Below are 25487 nucleotides of genomic sequence, written 5' to 3' on the forward strand. Positions count from 1 at the left end.
GGGACTGTTTTTGCTTTTTATCTTAATCCACTTAGCACAGTGCTGGCACAGAGAAGCACTTAATAAATACTTTTTAAAACATTTTTTTATTTTTGCATTTTTATTGATTTTGTTTCTTACTTCAGTAGTATCCCATGTGTTCTTCCCCCTCCCTGGGAGCCATTCCATATAACAAATAGTATTTTTTTAAGAGAGGAGAAAAAAAGTAAGCATAATTGATTGATAGATTGAAAACATGAGTAATGTGTAACACCTGGAGACTGTTTTATCTACAAAAGGTTAGGTTGGTGGTGTCTTTTCATATCTCTTCATTCAAGCCCCATTTGATGTTTATAATTTGTTTTATTTACTTTGAATTTTTTTGGTGGTCTTTCTGGCCATTTACATTGCTGTAATTACTGTGTACAGTTATTCCTTCCACATTGCTAGGATTAGGGGTGTGGTACCCTCACCCTGAGCGATCTGGAAAATCTGCATAAAATTTTTTGGTGTTCTTTCATGTAAGAGAAGAAGTCTGAATTATTATGGTATTAAAAGATATGTTGCTATTTTACTACACTATACACATATGTTATGCACTTCTGTATTTCTAAACTTTTTCTGTGTCATCTGCTGGCCTTCATGTGTCTTTTGCAAAACTCTCCCCTTCCCCCATTCTCATTTAATTTTTTATGCTGATCCACAATATGTTGAAATCATGATGGGGAAAGTCATGATGTGAAAGGGATAACTGTATTTTTTTTTGCTCTACCTACTTCACTGTGCATCAGTTCATATAGATCGTTCTATACTTCTCTGTATTCATTACATTCATCATTAGTATTCTATTACATTCACCTACCACAGCTTGTTTAGCTGTTCCCTAAATGGTGGGCATCTATTTTGATTCTAGTTCTTAGCCATCACAAAAAAATGCTGCTATAAATATTTTGGAGTATATGGACTTTTTTTTTTCACTGGTGTCCTTCTTGTGGTACAAGCCCAGCAATGAAGTCTCTGGTTCAAAGGGTGCGGAAATTTTAGTCACTTTATTTACATAATTACAAATTGTTTTTTGAAGTGGTTGTACCACTTTATGGCTCTACCAAGCAGTGTATTAGTCTGCCTATCTTCTCACAACCTCTCCGACATTGATGGTTGCTGTTTTGGGGTCTTTTGCTAGTTTGTGGGGTGTGAGGTGAAACCTTAGGGTTGTTTTGACTTGCATTTCTCTTATTAGTGATTTGGAGAATTTTTTAATATGGGTCGTAAATACTTTGCAGTTCTTTTGAGAACTGTTTGTTCGTATCCTTTGACCAGTTATCTGTTGGGGGAATGGCTATTAATATCATACATACATATACATGTATGCATGTATAGAGAGAGAGATAAAGTATAAATTTGGATACCAAAGTTTTTATCAGAGACATTTGATACAAAGGTTCCCCCCCCCCATTTGACCATTTCCTTTCTCATCGTAGATGCATTAATATTGTTTGTGCAGAAGCTTTTTCACTTTCAGGTAATCAAGAGTTATCTATTTTATCTTTTGTAATTGCTTCTATCTCTTCTTAGTTAAAATACATCTCTTAGCCATTGCTATGAGAGGTATATGATCTATTACCTAATTTTTTTATAGTGTGATCTTTACTATTAAGGTCATGTATCCATTTATAAAATATTGTGGACCATGGTATAAAATGTTGAGTGTAATTTCTGCCAGACTTCAGTTTTCCCAGCATTTTTTTTTAATCATCAAATAGAGAGTAGGTACATTCTTATTTCATTTATTTGAAATGGAGATAGGTTAGTGGATATGGTTTGTTGTTTTTGTGTAGTTGATTGTCTTCAGTCCTCTAAAGAGTAAACTGTCAGGTCTTGTCAAGGTCTGTGGGTATAGACCCAGTACTGTGAGAGTACCAGCCAGCCTAGCTGAGTGCAGAGAGGATCATCAAGGAAAATTAGTACATAGGTTTAGAATTTCTTTGGCCAAAGTAACCAATTAAATAACTAAAAATAGTTATTGTCTGTCTTCCTCTTTGACCCTTCTGCTGCCGCTGTAATGACTGTAGGGTGATGGAAATATATGGTGGTGTGTGCATATATATATGTGTGTGGAATATGCTAAGGATCACAGTGTTTGTATTTATAGACACAGAGCAGAGTAACATATAGGATGAGCTGTGATGATCTGTACTGGGAGAGAAGGGGTTTATTTACAAGAGTAAGATTACCCCATTCCTTGAAGTTTGATATTCTTATGAGAACAGGCATCTATCTTTTCAATGTGTATGTTCAACGAAATTGGCTGCTTTTCATACACATTCATCCTGTTTAACCATTATGCAAATTCTGAGGTGCTTTTCTGTTGGGAGAAAAATGCCAATAGATTGATTTGAAAATTTGTTGCATGGACAGTTAACTCATATGTTTGCTAACCCATAACATACCTAACATTGAATTATAACACAGATCGTACTTCCTTGGCATTATAGTGCTCAGTGGTGGTCGATTTTCTTTGTAGCGTTCTCCTAACTCCCCTCAGCCACCAGTATAATACTACTGTTTTTTCTCGTATCATGTGTGTCTGTTCCACTGTTTGCTTCTTTACCCCAAAATAGAGGTTTTCAGAAACCTCTATTTTCATGCCTTGAATTCTCTCAGATTCTCTTTTCAATTTTCTACTCTTGCTTTGGTTTCATGTATTTAAGATTATAGGTAAGATAAAATGAATTACTTTTTCCATTTAAAAAATTCTGTGCATGATGGCGCAGTGAGTAGAGCACTAGCCCTGGAGTCAGGAGGACTTGAGTTCAAACCCGGCCTCAGACACTTGCCACATGTACTAGCTGTGTGACCTTGGGCAAGTCACTTAACCCCAATTGCCCTGCCCCCCTCCCCCCCAAAAAAATTCTATGCATTCAGATATGCCAGTCTAATAAGAAGATAGAGGTCTGCTGTCATACTTGGATATGCATCCAAGAAGAGACAGAGAATTTTCATGGCTTTTCATAATAGATAAATACTTCCCAATTTTGGTGATTCATGTTTATCCAAATGATACTGCCAAAAGAATCTATGAAGAGGGGAGGAAACAAGCATTTATTAAGTGCCTGTGCTAAGTATTTTACATATATTTTCTCATTTCATCTTTGTAACAGCCCTGGAAGTAGATAATAGTATTATACCCATTTTATAGTTGCAGAAATTAAGGTGTACAGAGATTAAGTGGGTCATACAGCTAGTAAGTGTGTGAGGCTGCATTTGAACTCAGATTTTCTTGACTCCAGGCTCAGTGCTCTATGCACTGCACCACGTAGTTGCTAAGAAGCAATTTCTCTCTCTACCAACCAGTTATTACTTTATTTCAAGTCCTCATCATCTCTTACTTTGACTATTATAACATTCTCCTAATTTGGTCTCCCTGATTCCGTTTTCCTCCCTTTCTAGTCCAGCTCCCATAGGGCTTCCAAAATATTCCTAGGTGACTCTAAACAAATTCTAGAGTGGCGGAATCCATAAAAAGACAGAGTGAAACAATTTTCTAGCCCAAGACAACTTGGAAGGTCAGCAGGAAAGGTCTGTTGCACCAGGGTGAGAGAGGAGTGCAATCCAGCACAGGCAACACAAGACTGGCCCCAGCAAACCAGAAGCAGGCCTTGGGGTGACCGAATCAGTGGCAGCAGTGGTGGTATGCAGATCTCTCAGCCAACAGATGCCAAAGACAGCTTAGAAGGTCAGTAGGAAAGATCTGTCACATCTGAGTGAGAGTGGAGCATAGTCCATTGGGCCCCAACAAACCAGGAGCAGGCTTTGGAAGCCACTGAACCAGCAGCAGCAGCTGTTGCTTCCAGAGCTCTCAGCCCACAGATAGTAAGGGGGTTGAACAACTAACTGGTCAGAAGGAGATTACAGCACTCTCTTGGCTAGTACTGAGGCAGGACTCTGTAGCTTTGCCCATACTTGGATCCAAGTCTCAGTCCTCGGTGGCAGGCTCAGGGCAAGGAGGAGCACTAGCAATCCAGAGCTTGTGGCCACAGTGGAGTGGGGACCCTCCTCACAGTTCTAGGACAGAAAAGAGTGCTTGTGATCACTCATAGACCAGAACAAAGGCCAGGAGAGGAGCAAACACCTCTCCTTAGATCATACCACCTTGGAAGAACTGAAAATTTACAGGTCCCTAGAAGTATCTCTGAAAACAGCAGCACAAAACCTCCATCCTGGAAGCAGAGGCCTACTTTAACAAAGAGTGAACAAACAACAGGCAAAAAAATCCACCTCTGACTAGAGAAGATTACTATGGTGACAAGGAAGATCAAAACACACCCTCAAAAGAAGATAACAGTCAAATCTCCTACATCCAAATCCTCCAAGAAAAATAAGCCATGGAAGAGCTCTAAAAGGATTTTGAAAATCAAGTAAGAGAGGTAGCAGAAAAATTGGGAAGAAAATTGAGATTGATGCAAGAAAATCATGAAAAGTGAGTCAGCAGCCTGGTAAAGGAGACACAAAAAAATCTGAAGAAAATAACACCTTAAAAAACAGAGTAGGCCAAATGATAAACTAGGTCCAAAAAGCCAATGAGGAGAAGAATGCCTTAAAAAGCATTACTGACCAAATGGAAAAAGAGATACAAAAATTCATTGAAGAAAAAAACTCCTTAAAAAGTAGAATTGGCCAAATGGAAAAGGAGGTACAAAAGCCCACTGAAGAAAATAATTCCTTTAAAAGTGGAATTGAGCAAATGGAAGCCAAAATATTTCTAGGACACAAATGACTTTGAACATGTCATTTACCCTTCAAAGCAACTTAGAGTGACTCCCTATTTCCTCTAGGACAAAAAACAAACTTTCCTTAATAATTTGGTTCAAACTTATTTTTCCATCTTTTATTTCATATCAGTCCACCTCTGCATTCCACTCTACATTCCAAGTAAACAGATGACATGTGAGCTGTTGCCCCAAATCATTTCTACATTTCCGCTCACCATATGTTGGCACCAGCTTTCCCTCATGCCAGTAATGCACTCCCTCTTCAATTCTGTCTCCCAGAATTCTTATTGTCAAGGCTTATTTTCAGGTATCCCCTATGAAGCCTTCCCTGATTGACATCTCTTGGGGATACCACCACCACCACCACCCCCCACACACACACACACCCTGTGTGCCCTTGCCTCTCTTCTCTTAATTTACCTTTCTTTACTTTTCTGTTTGAATGCTTTATCTCTTATCCATCCCCTACATAGAATGTAAATTCCTAGAGTAAGGATTGTTAGAGTTGGGGAGGGAGGTATGATAGGTAAGGGAGCAATCTTTATATTCTCAGCAACTTAGAAACAGTAGGTACTTAATAGTCACCAGACTAAGTGAAGCCCCATCCACTTCTCTTTTTGTTTGCATAGCCCAGTTGGTTGACCATCATTGACAAGTAATGTGATGCCATTCTTTTTTGCTTTGGAGATACATGTTTTCTATCCTTTTATCACTTTAGATTTAACAGTCTAAGTGACTTCTAAAGCTTCTATCTTTCGTGTAAAAGCTGTTTCTCTCTGTGTGTTAATCAACCTAAGCATGTTATCTGCAAAGTAACGATAATACTGTTCTTGGTGATTGTTGTTCAGAATAGTCTGTCATTTCCAAGGCTTGTCATCCTTGTATACTTGGTGATTCAGAGAAATCTTTTTTTTAGCTGTTGAATTTAATTATACCCATTATAGTCCTTGTTATTTATTCAAATATAATTTATGATAGTGATTGCTGGCTCTAAGGAGGAGTTTACAAATGCATGATTAGAAGCTTTGTTTGTATAGTCTAACTATGTTACTAACTCCATTTGATATTTTCTTCCCTGAAGCCATTATAAAAAGCAATCAGTTAAATTAATAATAATGGCTAGCATTTATAGAGTGCATTATTAGGGTTTTCAAAGTGCTTTTCAAATATCACCTCATTTTAGTGCTATTATGATCCTCATTTTGCAGTTGAAGAAACTGAAGCAAAAAAGTTAACTGACTTGTCCAAGGTCATATGGCTAGTAAGTGTGTGAGGCTGTATTCGAACTCAGTTCTTTCTGACTCCAGGTCCAGTGCTCTATCCACCTCTAATCCTTCTTGCCACCTAGCTGTCTATGTTAATTCAATATCAATTGAGTAAGCATCTATTAGAAGCCAGATACTGCCAGACCACTGGTCTTCAAAGTGAGGACTGTGATGTGATTTCAAGTGGCATATGATCATGCAGCTGAAGGACAGGAAGATAGACTGCATCTCACCTTTCCCATGGTATACAGTTGTGGGGCTTTTCTCCATGACAGCCACAAGTATGACCTAGTACTCCCCTCCTGTTCCCCCTCCTGTTGTTTGACGTGGCATATCTGATCTCTCTGCCCTTCTCCAATTATTGGCTTTCAGGAGTGTTTAATTCATTGCTTCCCTTGATATTCTTGACCTTTTGTTCTTCCACATGAATGTTCTTATTTTTTCTAGCTCTATAAAATAATTCTTTGGTAGATGGATTGACATGGCACTGAATAAATAAATTAACTTAGGTAGAAATGTCATTTTGATTATATTGGCTTGGCCTACCCATGAGCAATTAATATTTCTTTTATTGTTTATATGTCTTTATTTCTGTGAAAAATGTTTTGTAATTGTGTTTGTATATTTTGTCTTGGTAGGTAGGCTTGCAAGTATTTTATATTATCCACTGTTATTTTTAACGGAATTTCTCTTTCTATTTCTTCCTCCTGGGCTTTGTTGGTAGTATATAGAAATGCTAATGATTTATATGGATTTATTTTATGTTCTCCAACTTTGCAGAAGTTGCTAATTATTTCAACTAGTTTTTTAGTTGATTCTCTAGGGTTCTCTAAATATACCATCATATCACCTGCAAAGAGTGATAGTTTTGTTTCCTCACTGCCTATTTTTATTCCTGTAAGTTCTTTTTCTTGTCTTATTGCTATAGGTAACCTTTCTACTACAATACTGAATAATAGTAGTGATAATGGGAAGCCTTGCTTCACCCCCTCATCTTATTGGGAAGGTTTTAAATTTATCTCCATTACAGATAGTGCTTACTCTTGATGTTAGTTAGGTAATACCTATCATTGTAAGAAAGGCTTTGTTTATTCCTGTGCTAGAACACTAGAAAAACTAGTGTGGAAAAAGTGCATTAAATATTTCTGCTTTTCTGCGTTTGTTACGATCTTGTTATACTCTTAATTCATGGTCAGTTTTTGTGAAAGTGCCATGAATAGTTGAGAAAAAAGGTATATTCTTTTCAATTTTATTCATTTTTTTCCAGGGGTCTATCATTTCTGATTTTTTAAAGATTCTCTCCTTGACTTTTTTTTTCCTATTTATTTTATGCTTAGATTTATCTATCTGTGATAGAGGAAGGTTGAGGTACTTCACTAGTATAGTTTTGCTGTCTTGTAATTCATTTAACTCTTCCTTTAAGAAGTTGGATGCTATGCCATTTGGTGCATATATGTTTAGTATTTACGTCATTGTCTCTGGTTCCTTTTAGCAAGATGTAGTTTTCCTGCTTACCTCTTTAATTAATTAGGTCTATTTTTGCTTTTGGTTTTTCTGAGGTCATGATTGTTACTCCTGCCTTTATTTATACTTCACCTGATGCATAATAGATTCTGCTCCAGAATCTTATTTTAACGCTGTGTGTGTCTCTTTGCTTCAAGTGTGTTTCTTGTAGACACCATGTTTTTAGATTCTGGTTTCTAATCCACTCTTCTATCTGCTTCCATTATATAGGTGTTCATTCCATTTATATTCACAGTTATAATTACTAACTATACATTTCCTGTTTTCTTCTGTTTGTCCTTCTCTCTCTCTCTCTCTCTCTCTCTCTCTCTCTCTCTCTCTCTCTCTCTTTATCCTGTCCCTCCTCTGAAGTCTGTTTTGCTTCTGAGCACTGCCTTCTTTTATCTGTTCTTCCTTTTGTCACTCCTCCTTTTTCTTATCCCCTTGCCTTCCTACTTCCCTATTGTGTAAAATAGATTTGTATTACCAGTTGCGTATGTATATGGTTTTTTTCCTCTTTAAACCAATTTAGAAGTGAGTGAGGTTCAAGCATTGTTGACTCCATCAGATTTTTTATACAGCTCTAGTCTTTTCAGCAGGAATGCTTAAAAGTCCTCTATTTCATTAAATGTCCATTTTCCTCCCTAAAAGATTATACTCCATTTTGTTGATAGGTTATCCTTGGTTGTAATCCCTGCTCTTTTGCACCCCAGAATATCATATTGTCCTGTACTCCTTTAATATGGTAGCTGCTAAATCTTGTGTAATCTTTACTGTGGCACCACAATATTTCTGGCTGCTTGGAGTTTTTTTTGTTTGACCTAGGAACTCTTGAATTTGGCTGTAATATTCCTGGGAGTTTTTGTTTTGGGATTTCTTTCAGGTGACCAGTGGATTCTTTCAGTTTCTGTCTTACCCTCTGTATCTAAGTTAGGGCAGTTTTCCTTGATAATTTCTTGAATATGATGTCTAGTCTCTTTGAACATAGCTTTCAGGTAATACAATAATCTTAAATTATCTGTCCTTCATCTATTTTTTGGGTCAGTTTGTTTTTCTAATGAGATATTTCTCTTTTTCTTCTATTTTTTTTCATTCTTTTGATTTTTTTTTTATTAATATCAAATGAAGTCATTATCTTCCACTTGCCCAATCCTAATTGTTAAGGAAGTATTTTCTTCAGTGAGCTTTTGGATATCTTTTTCTATTAGACCAATTCTCTATTTTTTAAGGTATTATTTTCTTCAGTATATTTTATGCCTCTTTTGACAAGCTGTTGATGTTGTTTTCACAACTTTCTCCCTTTTTTTTAACCTAATTTCTTCTCTGCCATCCTTATTTGATTTTTAAAATAATTTTTTAGCTCCCCCAGGAATTCTTGCTAGGCTTATGTCCAATGCACATTTTTTTCTTTGAGGCTTTATTTATGACTGTTTTGACTTTATTGTCTTCCGAGTTTATGTCTGTATCTTCACTGTCAGCCTAGTCAAGCTTTAGGCTTTTTCCTCACTGCTGTTTTCAGAGCTAGTTCAGGGGGTTTGGAAGGTTTTGTTGCTTCCAAGTTGGTGTGGTGATTGCTCTCCTGGTCTGCACTCTGGTCCTTCTCTAGGAAGAGCCTCTGATCCCTGCCCCTCAGGGTTTCTACTTCCTGTGACCAAAAATGTTACTCTCTGACTTCGAAACTATAACTCAGAAGTGGGTATAAGTAATGGGGTTGCCAAACAGTATCTGGTCCCATGTCCAGTGCTAGCATAGGGGTATCCTGAAATCTCTTTCCAGTTGCCAGGTCACCCTTACCAGCTCTGACTTGAGAGCTCCCAAAGCTACTGCTGCTTCTGTTGCCCACACTTACACCCACCATGGATGTTTTGTTCACATGGGCTGTGGCCCAGCCTTGTCCCCTGTGTCACAGATCTTTCTTTCCAACCTACTGTAATGTCTTGAGCTGGAAGAATGTCTCTGTTTGTTGGTTCTGCTACTCTGGAATTCCATTTGAGGTGTTATTTTAAAGTTGTTTAGAGGATAATACTGGGAGAGCTCAGCTAAACACTTTCTAATCTACCAACTTGGCTCCACCTCTGGAAGTCTGGGTATTTTTTGTTTGGTTGGTTTGTTTTAACAGAAATAGGTGTTTTATTTTGTCAAAAATCCTTTTCTGCTTCTGTTGATATAATCTTAATATTTTTGTTGTTTTTATTATTGTGTTCAATTATGTTTATAGGTTGCCTAATATTAAATCGACCCTGAACTCCTCTTATAATTCCAGCCTTATCATAATGTAAAATCTTAATACTATATTGCTGTAGCTTTTTGGCTGATGATATTTTATTTTGTACATTAACATTCATTAGGAATGCTAGTCTGTAGTTTTTTTTTCCCCTCTGTTTTGACTCTCTAGTTTAGGTATTCAGATCATACTTGTATTATAAAATAAATTTGGTAGAATCTGTTCTTTGCCCTTTTTTTTTTTTGGGGTGTTACAGTTTGTATAATTTTGGATTTAATTGTCATTTTAATGTATTATGAAATTCACTTCCTAAACGCTTTTGTCTCAATTTTAAAGGTACCAGTTTTTGGAAGAAGCATTTCAAAACCAGAAGGGTGCAATTGAGAATTTATTAGCAAAACTTCTCGAAAAGAAAAATTATGTTCATTTTGCTGCAACTCAAGTGCAGAATAGGTAAGTTTATCACATAGGGTCACATTTTACTCCTAATCAGATCATAAAATTCAATCTCTGGCTTTATTGTCTTTTAGCATGTTTATGAATAAGCATATGTTTGAATCTTGCATTGTATTCTGAGGTGAGAGCTGTCATCAGAGTTTTAGGAGATAATGATTCTAAGTAAAACATTTAATAATATAAAAAAATCTTTGTACTGTTTTAGAGAGTTTTATATTAGAAAATTAAAAAGAAAAGCCTGAGTCTGAAATCCATGTAAGAACTTCTTAAAAGGCACTATTGTTGTAAGCCTCCTACTTGAGAAGAAAAGTGTTGATATAGTCTAATCAGTCCACATTTAATACCATTTGAAAAGTCACTTCCTCTTGTTATTCTCCTAAAACATTAAGTACCATGGGCAAGGGTTAACATTTATGTTAAAAGGATTAGGACTCATCGATTTGAGACAATGGAAGCCCAAAGTGAATTGGATCAAAACCTATAAATTATGGAGTATGAATAAGGTGAATATGGTGTTAAGTTTCAAGCGCGATCAATTTATTAGGCTAGCAGTAACCAATAAATTGGATCAGTGGCCTCTCTAACTAAAAACCACAAGGTGGGGCTTACTAGTTTTCATATGGTTTTGGGAAATACAAATAAACAAAGAACACAGTTGGGTAAGTAGGGAAGAGAGTACTATTGGTTAGAGTAGACAACATCATGGGGATGGGAGCAGCATGATTGATTACATCAAGGAAAGCAAGCTAGCATCCAGGCCAGAAACCACTCATCTCTGTCATTAAGGAATGTTTGATTATTTATGGGACCCATCTGCAACCTGATTATATTGTTAGTGGAGCAGGGATAGCAGACTTTCTGACTCCTAGGCAGGTTTGTTAGGGATATAAGACCCTAATTGTACAAGGACAGGCAAGGATAGACAATATACCTTGTGAAAATGTACCACATCAGGCCTTTAAAGATAACAAACCAATGTCTTGGAATTTTCCCAGGAGCTGAAGGTATTTTAGATAACAGTTTTTACCATTAATTATAATGTTAACTCAAAGGGGAACCTGAATTCTTGAGCTCAACTCAAGGACATAGAAAGGGGTCTTAAGCAGATATAGAATCAATTACAATGTGAAGTCAATGCAATATAGAATCAGTTAAAAAGCAGAATTTGAATTTTTCAGTGGCTTTTTTCATCACATCTTGAAACTGTAGGAAAAGGACTAACCCTTGAAATTTAATATTTGTAAATTTAAGAGGAATGAAAGGAACTAATACTTTTTTGCAATATTTAGTAAATGAATGGAACTGGTTGCCTATAAGTGATGATACAGGTTGAAACAATATAGGCCTTCGCAAATTCCATCCATATTGTTCCTTACCTCTGTCTTGTTCTTAAATTGAAAATTAAACAGACGTTATGACTAATAATAGTCATCTAACCTTTACTTAGGAAACCCACAAATTCCTTAGGCAGGCCATTCCATTTTTGGATAGCTTTTAGTTGTTAGGAAGTTCTTCTTGATAATTAAGGTAAATAATGCCTCCTTGTAATTTTCTCTCATTGGTCTAGTTCTGCATACCGGGCCAAGCAGAACAAGTTTAAACCCTCTTCCATATGATAATCCTTCATGGATATTTGAAGGATTTGAAGACTATCATGTCTCCCCTTAAGTTTTTTCTTTTAAGCTAAACATTCCAAAATTGTTTAATTAAACTTCTGATAGCATGGTTTTGAGCCATTTAATACTGCTTACTTTACTTGCCTGAACATAAATAATCTTCAAATATGTTACCTAGAATGGAATACAGCTCCCTCACACTGAGTACTACTCCTTTAATGTGCCACTAAGTTCTTCTTAATTCTTTTTTTTCCTCCACAGTATGCTGTTGTATCACTGAACTTGATTTACTAAAATCCCAAAGTCTTTTTGTCAGGTCATCTACTTGTTTTCTAGCTAGGTCAATCATGTCCTATATTTGGGAGGTTTAATTTTAAAATCTAATACCAGGTTATTGTTTGTGTTAGTATTCATAGCTTTTAGTTTTGCAGAACTCTTTATATGTGTTATCTCATTTGATACAGCAATTCTGTGATGTATGCCCTGATATTAGGTGTGCCCCTGCCCTTCCCCCCTCTCCCCCCCACTTTACAGATGAGGAAACTTAGTCAGAGAAGTTAAATGAAAAATAGTCTTTGAAGAGGGATTTAAAACCCATCTTCCTGACTTCAAGTCCAAGTCTCTCTACTATGAAACTGTAGATATTAGTGTGAATCATAATGACCTGAGCTGATTGCTGACTAGGGAAAAGTGGCCATTTACACAAGTGTTTTTAAGAAGTTTCACTGTTAGCTGTGCTTTTGATATGTAAATTCATGAAGTTGATTCAGAGGAGTACATAGTCAATTCATCTGCTTGTCTGTACACACAGTTGGTAAAAACCATTTAGACTGAATTGACTGGTCAATTGTGCTAAAACATTTAAGCTAGTTCCACATAACACAGGACCTAATTAAGCACCTGATTGAGTAAATTTCTGGATCATTGATTGATTCAGGGATATAGGAGAAATTTATAACCTAATGATGTATTTCTCTTATTCAGGATAAAAGAAGTAAATGAAACTAACAAACGAGTAGAACAGGAAATTAAAGTGGCCATTTTCACTCTCATCAATGAAATAAATAAGAAGGGCAAGTCTCTCTTACAACAGCTAGAGGTATGGTTTAAAGCTAAAAAAAGTTTCTCTTGCTCATTCTTCAGCTGTTTCAGATGTTCATTAAAAGTTCTCATTAAATGTATTGGGAGTGTGAGGATAAAGAATGTAATTGTAATATGTAGAAAATAAATTCCTAGTACTTTAAATTTATTGACTTTAAAGCATAAAGTATAGAGAGGCAGACATGCTCTGGGACTAAAAAAAAGTGCTTATTTGAATAGAGATAGGTAAAATGTTAGACAAATTACTCTTCTGAAAAAAAAAAGGCAAGTCTTTAATATTCCTTGCTTCTGTACCAATAAGGGGCTTCAACGGATTCTTTTTCATATGGAAGTACATGGGTTTCATAATTTTGCCTGAGTCATTTGTGGTATTTCTTTTGACATCTTTTAAATTCTCAATAGTTCAATATAAAATGTAATTTTCCAAATTAATCTATAAGTTTATCGTTACGTTTGTGCCATTGGTGTCTTTAAGTATGCACTTCCAAATAGTAATATCCTACCTCTCAAATGTTTTTCTGATTGCCCATGCATAATCGTTTGTTACTATTATCTCAAGAGCAGATTAATATTCTGCATATTTCAAATGTAACTTATGTACAGATTATGTACCTGTGCTCTAAATGCACAGGTAATAGATGGCATATTTTACTTAAATTGCCAGTACTTAGATTCAAATACTTAGATTCAAATTCCATTAATACTTGCCCCATAGTCCTCTATGACAGGATTTCCCTCATCCTTGTCTCTTTAGGACAGAGTGGAACTATTTAACACAGTGTCATAAATTTGAAAGAATGGGGGAAATAGTTATTGCTGAAATCCCGTATTTAGCATAATGGACTACCATGATGTTAGTGTTTTTAGTTTCTGTAGGTCTTATGAATTTTTCTTTGAAACACAAATTTAAGGCCAGCCTCTATATTCTGATACCCTACCCCTCTGCACCCCATGCTGTGTATATGTAATGGTCAGTTGATTTCTGTAATGGATTTCAGGGTCAAAAAGTAATCATGGCCTAAGTTTTGGAAGAAACCTCATTTTCCTCATTTTCCCTGATAAGAAACTATAAGCTTAATGACTTTAAGTGACTTGACTAACTTCTCATCACTTAACTAGTCAATGGCAAGACCAAGACTAGAGCCCTACATACCTTGAGTCCTATTCCATTGTTCTTTTTATTTATCTCTTCTTTATTATTTATAATAGGTAATAAATCTACCACATAGCTTTCTCTTGTGGCTGTTATAAGTTATGTGTGTTTTATATATATGTATTCCAACAAATCTGGGTATAAAGTGTACTTCTGTTTTTCTTTTTAATATCCACCAATAAACTAGACCTTTATTACCCCAGGGAAAATTTCTCTAGTAGGCCATTTTGATGAGAATTTGTTAAGATTAAATTGTAACAAACCGCTAGATGATTTTTTTTCCCTCTTTGGGGAGGTGAATACATAGAGCAAGAGTGTATTTAATGCTTCATAAATAATAATTAATCCATAAACATGGGCTAGATACAGTGGAAAGACCACTGGTTCTTCCCCCAACAGTAATCCTAGCTCTGTTACTTATTACCCTGTGTCACCTTAGGTAAATCATTTAAGCACACTAGGCCTCAGTTTCCATGTTAATGAAAGGTTAGAGTTCAGTAGGTGATCTTGGGACCTTCCCAGCTCTAGTCCTACTAGCTGAAGGCATTGTTCTCCAACCACAATTCACTTTTCCTTTGCATTATTTTTTCTACTCTTTGGGACTATCTACCTAACCTGGAAATTTTCCAACTCTATACTTTTAACTCTTGAAACTTGCCTTTTTCCTAGCTGTTTGTGAAACGTAATGTAGTGAAATAATCATCCAAATTCACTAGTTGAAACTACTATAATACATTGTTTTTCAGCTTGAAAATTCTTTTGAGATTCGAAGGATCATATGTTTAGGATTGGAAAGAACTGAGATTATGTAACCTGCTGCTCAGGTAACACATAAGAAAACTGAGGTCCAGAGCAGTTAGACTTGCTCACAGTCACACAGGCTAGTGTGTGGTGCCAGGGGAGCTGTGCTGTGAGCCCAGATGCAGTGCTTTTTTCACTGTGCTGTGATGACTCCCAGAGCTGAACACTGTGCTCCAGCTGTGGACAGGCCAGGAAATAGTATAGTGGACCTCTTTATGCTCCTGATTGTGGACCCCATGGCGGTCAAAATAGCCTACAATAGAATAGACTTTTTTTCCTGCAATGTTACCCACTATTGGCCTGTTGAGCTTATAGTTCTCTAAAGCCTCCAAAGTTTTTTTAAAGCTACAGAGCCATCATCTTGTACTTGTAAAGTTGGCTTTTTGAATGTAAGGCTGTTTTAGCTTATTAAGATCCTTTTGGATATGAAATCTGTTGTCTGTCATATTAACCTTTCCCCTCAAACATCTTGTCATTAGCCAGTTACATAACATGTCATCTATGCTTTCATTAAAGTAATTGTTGAAAGGACACATCCCTGGAAGCTCTCTGCTAGGATGCATCTTCTTGCTCTAAGTTGTCACTGACGCATCCATGATGAATCTTGAGTCCCACTTTGAGTAGCTAGTTCTAGCTACCTAAATGTATGAGTACTTAATGCATATTCCTCCATCTTATATGCTTTTCCACTGATGTAGCATCACAGATTTTTGTCCTATAATTTTTTGGAATCTTAAATGTATTATATCTGGAACATTACCCTGATCTTCCAGTCTCAATAGGAATCTACCCTCCTTAATCATTTCTTTATGTTCAAAATTTAATAATGATAATAATGTTAAAACATAAAACATTATGCCTCATGATTTTCAAAGTACTTTATGCATATTCTTATTCATTCCTCACAAGAACCCAGTGAACTAAGGGCCTCAGCTATTATTATACCTATTTTTCATTTGTAGAGACTGAGACTCAGAGCAGTTGTGACTTCTCCAGAGCCACATAGCTAGTAAAAGTCTAAGGTTGAATTGGAACCTGAGTCCTCCTGGATTTTGAGTCCAGCGCTCTATCTACAAGGAAGGCAGGTAGAATATGAGAAAAAACCAAAAACAAACTTTATCTTAATTATAGACTATATCATGATTTGAATTTACTGTACATGAAATACTCTAGATTACCACCTCAGGTTCTTTTTTCAATTTCAGCAATAGATTTTGCTGGTTATTGGCAGGCTACTTAATCTTGGGTGATGTTTTTAACTCATACATATGCCAGTGAAGTATGTATAAATGGCTTCTGGGACAGGGCTGATTTTTAAGAGAAAATTCTTTAGGTGAGTTCTATTCTGTTGCAGAATGTTACCAAGGAAAGGCAAATGAAATTGATACAGCAGCAGAATGACATCACAGGACTTTCACGGCAAGTGAAGCATGTCATGAACTTCACCAACTGGGCAATTGCAAGCGGCAGCAGCACAGCATTGCTCTACAGCAAGCGACTGGTGAGGCTCTGGCGCCGTGGGTGCTTCCCTGCCAGACTCTGTAGGCCCTGGCATTGCAGCCTGTGTACTGGCCGTGAGCGGTGGGCGTCCTGTGTCTGGGTTGTATCTGGTCATGTCTGTGTCTGTGTTGTGTTTGTGTTGTGTCTCAGGGTCCAGACTAATGACCCTGCCCTCTCTCCTCCAAGATTACTTTTCAGTTACGCCATATTTTGAAAGCCCGCTGTGATCCTGTTCCAGCTGCTAATGGAGCCATACGTTTCCATTGTGATCCTACCTTCTGGGCAAAGAATGTGGTCAATTTGGGTGAGGATTTTGTCAGTTTGGGGTGTCTGCTGTTATTGTGAACACTGAATTCATAGTTTTAGAGTTCAAAGCAACCTTGGAAGCCACTTAGTCCATCCTTCTCATTTTGCAGGTGAAAGGATAGAAATGCAAAGATTATAATTTGGCCAAGGCCACACCAGAGAGAGAGAGAGAGAGAGTGTGTGTGTCAGTCTAGAACTGGGATCTCCTCAGCATCCTCTTACCTATAGAGAAAGCTTTTGTGAAAGTTATAAAAGCATAATTCCAAAGGCATCTTTGAACACATAAAATACTTTAAAAGAGTTCTCTTTTTAAAATTTCTGTCTCACTTTTATATTTGTATCTCCAACATGTTTAGTCTGGTGCTTGGTACATAGTAAACATGTAACATGCTTTTCCTTCATTTTAATTACAGTACTGATCCTCATTTTACCATTACCTTATTTTTCATGAAAATTAGTTCATGTATGCTATTTTCATGCCTATGAGTTTAATTCTCCCACCTGCCCCCCCACCCCCATTATAGCTATTTGTAGATTGATGTTAGCTGTTCTATATAGGAGCCTTTTAGACAATTTTACAAATATCTTTTAATGCTCAATCTGTTAGAACCTTCAAATGTTTAGGTAGATGTATGCCAAACTTATTTCCAGAGGAAAGTGGTCAAGTTGTATAGGTATGTGAGGAGTGGCCTTTTCCTTAGAAGTAAAATTACTTAGTGGACTTTTACCCAGGATAATAAATAAGCATTTATTAAATACTTATTGTGTTCCAAGCACAGTATTAAGTGCTTTCCAAATATTATCTCACTTGATCAACACAGCATCCCTGGGATATAAGTGCTACTATTATCACCCCCATTTTATAATTGAGGTAAATGAGGCAGACAGAGTGATTCGCCCAGGTTTACACAGCTGTTGTCTGAGGCTTTATTTCAACTTAGTTCTTTCTAGCTCCAGGTCCGGTGTTCTGTCCATTGTGCTATCTAGTTGCCTCAGAGGAAGGACCTGGGTTTAAATGCTGCTGTAATTCCATCTATCTGTGTGCAGTGAACACTTCACTAAAACACTCTAATCTCTCTCCTCATCTATAACATCAAAATATTAGTACCTGGGATCAAATGCGGTATTGAATGCAAGGTATAAACCTTGATACTGTTGTAGTAGTGGTGGTAGCAGCAGCAGTAGTAGTGGGAGCAGTAGTACTATTTGTAAACCTAAGTCCACAGTCATTTATTAAGTACCTAATATGTACCAGGCATTGTGCTCAGGGCTAAGGATACAAAGAAAGGCAAAAAACAGTCCCTACTCTCTAGATCTAGAGTAAGTTGAGAAAAGAAACAGATTTTGTTTGATCTCATGTAAGGAGGATCTTTATATCAATTAAGAATTCTCTGACAATGGAATGGGTTAAATGACAAAGTAGAAGACTCCTTGTTACTTAGACTCTTTAGGCAGAAGTTGGATGACTTTCTGTTAAGGTTGTAAAGAAGATTCCTGAATTGTTTGGAAGATTAGACAAGTTAACCCCTGTGATTCTTTCCAGTTCTGAGATTCTAAGTAACTGAATAAAACAACCATCAAGTAAAGTAAAAATTAAAATGAAAGAAACAAAAACCACTGAATAAAAATTAAAATGAAAGAAACAAGAACCATCTTTGGCACTTTGCTATAACATCTCTATCCTCAGAGAAAAGTTCCTTTGAACTCATAGGATACATTTCTTCATTTGCAACCTCTTAGAGCTAGCCACGATTTCCCTTGTTGGTTTTACTCTCCCCATCTATCCCCTCTCTGTTAATAGCTCAGGACTGGGGTGGGTAATGGAAAAGAAGGGATTGGAGATAATTTGACTATATGTAAACAGTTTTTTTTTAATTCCACAGGTAATCTGGTTATTGAAAGCAAACCAACTCCTGGTTATACACCTAACGTTGTAGTTGGACAAGTTCCTCCAGGCACAAACCACATAAGTAAAACACCTGGACAGATTAACCTGGCTCAACTCCGCCTCCAGCACATGCAGCAGCAGGTGTATGCCCAGAAACACCAGCAGTTACAACAGATGAGGATGCAGCAACCACCAGCAGGAGCAGCAACTACAACAACACCACCACAGCAGCATCCTAGACAAGCAGCTCCTCAAATGTTGCAGCAGCAGGCAAGCATTGGAAATATTTTTCCCTCTGTGAAAGTGATAAAGTAGATTACAAACTCTTTAGATCTGAAAGAGTGTGAGTGAGTGTATGTGTTTACTTTTTGAGACTGAATCTCTCCTTATTTCTCCCAGGCTAGAAGTGTACTGGCTACTCATGAGCCTAATCCCTACTGGTTGCTTAGCACAGAATCTCTGCTTCAGTGACCTGGACCACTTTACTACTTTTCAAACATTATGATACCTGTCCTTCCTCTTGCACCTCCTCTCTATCTTGTTGGTGTTAGGCTTAGTGGTGTCCCTTAATGGTTTTAGACAATTTCAGCTCAAAACTCCCAAGCTCAAGTAATCTCCCATCTTCAGCCTCCTCAGGAAGAGAGATTATAAATGTGTGCCCAGGAGCCCATCTCATAGTATGTTTAAGTTGGAAGAATTTGTCACGTAGAGAATATTAGGCTAAGTCTTGCGTCAAAGAAGAAAGTTTGTTTCTCTTTCTAGAGGGAGGGAGGGAAAGAGAGAGAGAATTTTGAAAAAAATTTTCTGAAAAACATAAATTTGCCTTTTTTCTCTGGGCCTCCTTCCTCCTGTTGAGAAGGAAAGAATGAAAGGAAGATCTTTCTATCAATTAAAAATTCTCTCTCAGTGTAATAGGTTATATGACAAAGTGTACACACACACAAATCTAGATTGGTCATCGTAAAAAATTATTTTTCTTGTTTTGTATTATTAGTCTTTTAATTTTCCATCAGGAGGTGAGTATCATGTTTCATCATTAGTCCTCTGGAATCATGGGTGGTCATTATGCTGATCAGCATTCCTAAGTCTTTTAGAGTTGTTTGATTTTACTATGTAAAATTGTTGTAAATTGTATAAATTGTTATCCTAGTTCTGCTTACTTCATTTTGCATCAGTTCATTCAGATCTTTCTAGGTTTCTTTGAAACCATCCCTTTCAACATCTCTTACAGCATAATAGTATTCCGTCACAATTATAAACTTGTTCAGCCATTCCCCAGGTGGTGGGAACTCCCTCAGTTTCCAGTTCTTTGCCACTGCAGAATGTGCTGGTATAAATATTTTATATATCTTTAGAGTTTTGCTTAGGGATAATTCCTCCCCTAATTTACCCTCTAACTACCCCTTCTTCCTTCTTCCCTTGCCCTCTTATTTCTCTGTTGAGTGAAGTGTATTTCTCTACCCATCTGTGTTTATGTGTGTATTCTTTCCTCCTTTGACCAGTTCAGATGAATGAGATTCAAATGTTACCTGCTCCCTTTCCCCCTTGTTTGTATAGACTTCCACTCTTACTCTCCAATTATATTAGATAATTTTCTGTTCTTCCTTTAAGAGCATTGACATAACTGTACCACCCCCAGGCCTTCTGTCTAATTACACTTCTCTGAAGACCTCTAAAAATAACAGGGTTCGTTATGAACATGTATCCCAATATTAGAATTTAAATAGTTTATCCTTTTTTAGTCCTTTACAGTTGTTTTATATTTTTTTGTTTCCCTTGACTCTTGTCTTCGTACTTCAAATGTCTAAACAGCTCCAGTATTGGGGTGTTTTTTTTTTTTTTTAAATCAGGAATGTTTGAAAGTTCTTTGTTTCATTAAAGATCATTTTTTTTTCCTTCCCTAGGATTAAGCTATTCTTGGTTAAAAGCTATTCTTTGCCTTTTGGGTTATTGTATTCTAAGCTTTCTGCTTCTTTTGATTGGTGGCTTCTAAATCCTATGTGATTCTGACTGTGGTTCCTTGATACTTGAGTCCTTTCTAGTTGCTTTTAATATATTTTTTCCCTGACTATGGATTTTAGCTATCATGTTCCTGAGTATTTTCATTTTGGGATTTTTTACAGGACGTAACTGAATGATTCTTTCGTTCTACTGAGGTTTTAAGAGTTCTGGGTAGTTTTCTCTTACAATTTCTTGAAGTATGTCTAGGCCTTTTCTTTTTTGTTTATGACTTTCGTATAGATACATCCTTTAGGTATCTCTCCAGATCATTTTTTCAGATCACTTTTTTTCCACTATGAAATATCTTATATTTTCTTCTATTTTTTCAGTCTTTTGACTTTGTTTTAATCTTTCATGTTGTCCAGTGGAGTCATTATCCACCCTAATTTTCAGAGAGTTTGTTGCTTGAGGAAGATTTTGTACCACTTGTACCAAGCTATTAATTCTTCTAACTATTTCTCCTACATTTCTCATTTGTTTTCTAATTTTTTTCTTGTGGCACTCTTTTATTTATAAAATCAATTGTAAGCTTTTTTTTTTTTAACTTTTGCTTCATCTCTTCAAGGAATTCTATTCAAATACCTGTGCCCAAGCTATGTTTTTTTTTTTTCCTGGCTTTGCTTTGGATGCTTTGGATGCTTTGCTTTTAGATGCTTTGGAACCATTTTCTTCTGGGTTTGTTTCTTGAGCATCTCTTTCACGTTTTCAGTGAGATTCGTCTATTTATTTATTTATTTATTCAGTCAGTCAGTCACTTATTTATTTATTTATTTGCTTATTCTTCCTACCTACTTCCTAACTTTGGACTTCAGGGCCAGGCTTTGCACACTTCTGGGGGAAATATTTGGGCTGATCTTTTGTAGATTCCTTCTCCTTCTTTCCTAGGGATTTTGAGTGTTGTATTATTCCAAGATCTCTAGATTTCTCAGTCAGGGGACCTGCAACCTTTCATTGCTCCCAAAGTTGTCTGCTCCAGGGCAAAATCTGATCACACTGCTCTCCTAGTCTAAGCTCTGTAAGTTCCTGACTTGGATTTAGGGCTAATCAATATACATACCTGTGGGCCTGCTGTTGTTAGAGTTTCATTATCAACCATTTGGTAAAGATTTGTTGGTTCAGAGTGACAGAATTATAGGCTTCCTTTTAGTCTGGGATTTCTGTTCTGGTTAATCTTCTGCAAAGCTTCAGTTAGGGCTCGAAGGTGGAACTGAGATCCTGCTCTGCTCCTAGAGTCAAAGACACACAACTCCTGGGATTTTTTGTTTGTTTGTTTGTAACTTGTTTCTTGCTCTATAAACAGCCTTGGGCCTTTGATGGCTTTTTACCCTAGAATAGTACTTTTAGGTGCAGGTCAGTCTACCATGGTTGTGAGCAGGAGCTGGGCAGTAAGTTACAAAGCTCGCAATTGGCATCTTTCAGCATCCTGCATGAAATTGAGGTGCCCAGAAATAGGTCAGAGACCTATGCTTGCTCAGGTGCACAGCTTTAGTCCCTCTTCAGGCTCCACATAGCTACATTGCTCAGTGCAAGAGCTACAGCCCAGCCCTAGACCTAGTGTTCATAGACATCTCTCTCTGTCTCTGTTTCTTCGTGGGTGGAGGGCATAGGGGCTGGGTTGGCTATAATCCTTCCTGTTAATCTGCTGCCTTTGAGATATTGGCTTTTTAAAGTACAATAAAGTACAGTGTGCTTGAGAAACTAAATTAATTCACTAAAACCCTCACTGCCTAAAAGTTCAGAAGCCCCTCAAGATTCAGCTCACGTATACCACATTCTACTCAGAGGTTCCCAAAATTATTTGACTTAACCGTCCTCCTTTAAAAAAAAATTACTCCGCACCCCCCTGGGGTCAGGTTAGGCTAACCCTTATTTTTATTCAATACCCACCAATTGTACCTGAGGCTACTACATTCCCCTTGCAGTATTGCCCACTTTGGTATGCTCTACATCAAGCCTGTACAACTTGTGGCCCCGGGACCACTTGCTGCCTGTGAAAAGATTTCAGGTAGTCTGTGAAAAATATACAGGAAAACATCTTTTGTAGAGGAAATCCTTTGGCCGCTGCAAGTTGTGCAGGCCTGCTCTGCATGAAACATTGCTCGCTTTCAGTTCAACCACCCCTCCCCCGCACCCTATTACATTGCATCTCATTTGTATATATTCATGTGTGTACCTCACTAGAATTTAAGCTACTTGAGGGCAAAGACTTTCACTTTGTATATGTATTTCCAGTACCTGAGAACATATTAGACATTAATAAATGTTTGTTTATTGGATGGTTGATAAAACAGATCCACTTATTACAAAATGAATTATTCCAGTGTTTTAAGGACTACAGAACTAGGGTGTGATTTCTATCCTCAGTCTGTGCCAGGATATTCTTCCTGATTCTGTTAAAAACCCATTTTTCTCTCCCAAATCAGAAGCATACGTTAATATACAGAGACTTATAGACACTTTCCTTTTCTGACAGCCGCCACGATTAATCAGTGTGCAGACAATGCAGAGAGGAAACATGAACTGTGGGGCTTTCCAAGCCCACCAGATGAGGATGGCTCAGAATGCTGCTCGAATACCAGGGATACCCCGGCATAGTGGACCTCAGTATTCCATGATGCAGCCTCACCTCCAAAGACAAGTATGTCTAGTATTATAGTGAAAACTTGGGCCTTAGTGCTAAAAGCTTTTATTTTTATAGAACAATCTATTTTTAAACCAGTAAACTAACTTTGCAATTGATCTGTATTTTAAATAACTTTTCTTGTTTTCTTTAGGGATGTAATAAGAACCTAATTCTTCAAGTAAATGTTTTTATTTCAAAATGAAAAGAACTTGTTTCTCATATAGGCACTATATGCGTTAGGTTTAATTCTATAGCAATGAGATTAACTTACATGGCATATAGAATTAATCTCTCTTTTGTCTGTCACCTTACACTTCTTTCTCTGAGCTGCCTTCTCAGGAAAGCCACACCCAGATTTTAGAACTTCCATCTAGGGGCCACCTTGTAAAACTTTAAGTTGCACATGAGTCACTGATCCTCGACAGTGGAGGAAAGTTTCCCACTCGAGAATTTCCTAAACTGATAAAATCCCAAGTCCAGACCGCCATCCCCCTAAAAAAGAGAAAAAGAAAAGAAGTCTGATTGCCCCAACATTCACTGCTATGTGTTGGAATTTTTGTGTTCGTGACTTGAATTGAACTGACTTGTTAAATGTTCAGTTTAGTAGTAACGGTAATGTCTTTCTTCCTAACAGCATTCTAACCCAGGACATGCCGGGCCTTTTCCTGTTGTATCTGTACATAATACCACGATCAACCCAACCAGTCCCACTACAGCCACCATGGCAAATGCTAATCGTGGTCCTACCAGCCCTTCTGTTACAGCAATAGAGCTCATTCCCTCTGTAACCAATCCAGAGAATTTACCATCCCTTCCAGACATCCCACCGATACAGGTTTGTACTAAAATTAATGAAGCTTCAGTAGGTGATCGAATCATTTATCATCTATAGAATTGAAGTCTTTAGGTTTCCCTTATTCCAGTCAAATGACATACCTGTGTCTGTGTGTGAGTATATGAATCAGAAATATTACCAATGTCACCTCATTGTTCTCTCAGATCATTATTTTAAACTCACAAGCAGATGCCCCTGGTACAAATTATACTTTTGCAGAAATTAATTCATAGCTTAAGAGAAGGGTAAACTATAAAGACAGTCTAGCTTTTCCAGTCTTAACCCAGGCCCCATGAGACCCACCTTAGTGGAAGAGCAGCACAACACACCCAGAGTAGAGCCAAAGTTGTTATCTTTAACTACAAAAATTTATTAAATACCTATTTTGTTCAAAGCACAGCCTACTTTCCACAAGAAAAAAGAAATGAGACAAGGGCTAGTCCTGGACTGGAAATAAGAGGGGGCCCTAAAACTAAGGCCCACGGAGGGAGGAGAGTAAGTAGGGTGGGAAATTGCTCAAATATTTATTATATGGATTCAGTTCAGTAAGTATATATTAATTGCCATCTGAGTGCAAGGCACTATACTTATACTGGAGGAACTGAAAAGATTCAGGTAAGAAGACATTCTACCCACATGGAATTAGTTAATCTTGTAAGGATACAAAACCTGTGTACAGATGACTGTAGTTTGCACTAAAGAGTTTTAAAAGCTGTGCATAGCCTCTTGAAGAGAGCAGAAGGACTGTATACCAACTTTGTTAGGGAGATTAGTAAAGGCTTCATAGAGAAAGATCCTTTGTGGACTTGTAAGGATGGGTAGGAATTCTGTAGTCAAAAAGGGTACAAAAGAAAACTTTGCTTTCATAGGCAGCTGAATGAGCAAAGACATGAAAACTGAAGAGCAAATGGTACGTTTAAAGGACAGAAAATAGTCTAGTGTGACCGAAGTGGAGAGAAGTAACATGAGGCAGACTAGAAAGGTGAGGTGGTCTCTGAGGACCTTGAACCCTCAGTAAAGTGCTTTGAGCTTTCATTTGGCCAGCACAGAGTTGTTGATGGTTTTAACCACATCAATGCCTGAGAATGACTACCTGCAGTAGAGTTGTTGTGATATTTATGTGAGAGAATTGTGTAAAGCAGTCTGTAGACTTGCTTCTATTTTTTTATAAATGTGGTTATTCTGGCACTAGTGTAAAGCATTACTGGAAAGCGCAGAGAGTAGGGACCATGGCAGCCTCTTGGCTTGGTGACACACCCCTCTACTTCCTGCTGTTGAGGAGGCTAAGGCTGATGGGTTTTTTGACTTTGGGAGTTCTGAATCATAGTAGGGCTAAAGCAGACTGTGTGTCCACACTGTTTAGCCCAATTAAATTCCATTTCAATAAATTCATAAGCACCTACTACATACCAGGCACTGTGCTAAAAGCAGCAGGATGGGAGCGGTGGTGGTGGGGCACCACGA

General features: G+C 37.3%; 1 protein-coding gene across 2 annotated transcripts in view; it reads left to right on the forward strand.

The window, feature by feature from the left end:
* TRIM33 (tripartite motif containing 33) overlaps positions 1 to 25487 on the forward strand; it is a 178393-nt gene that overhangs the window by 126516 nt on the left and 26390 nt on the right. For both annotated transcript variants that reach the window (XM_036766207.1, XM_036766208.1), the window contains exons 5-11: positions 10080 to 10196; positions 12800 to 12914; positions 16225 to 16371; positions 16557 to 16674; positions 18560 to 18834; positions 23039 to 23203; positions 23823 to 24023. In XM_036766207.1, coding sequence (XP_036622102.1) covers positions 10080 to 10196; positions 12800 to 12914; positions 16225 to 16371; positions 16557 to 16674; positions 18560 to 18834; positions 23039 to 23203; positions 23823 to 24023 — 1138 coding nt within the window. The remainder of the gene's footprint in view (positions 1 to 10079; positions 10197 to 12799; positions 12915 to 16224; positions 16372 to 16556; positions 16675 to 18559; positions 18835 to 23038; positions 23204 to 23822; positions 24024 to 25487) is intronic.

This window comes from Trichosurus vulpecula, chromosome 7 (assembly GCF_011100635.1).
Source record: "Trichosurus vulpecula isolate mTriVul1 chromosome 7, mTriVul1.pri, whole genome shotgun sequence".
In the NCBI taxonomy this organism is placed as follows: Eukaryota; Metazoa; Chordata; class Mammalia; order Diprotodontia; family Phalangeridae; genus Trichosurus; species Trichosurus vulpecula.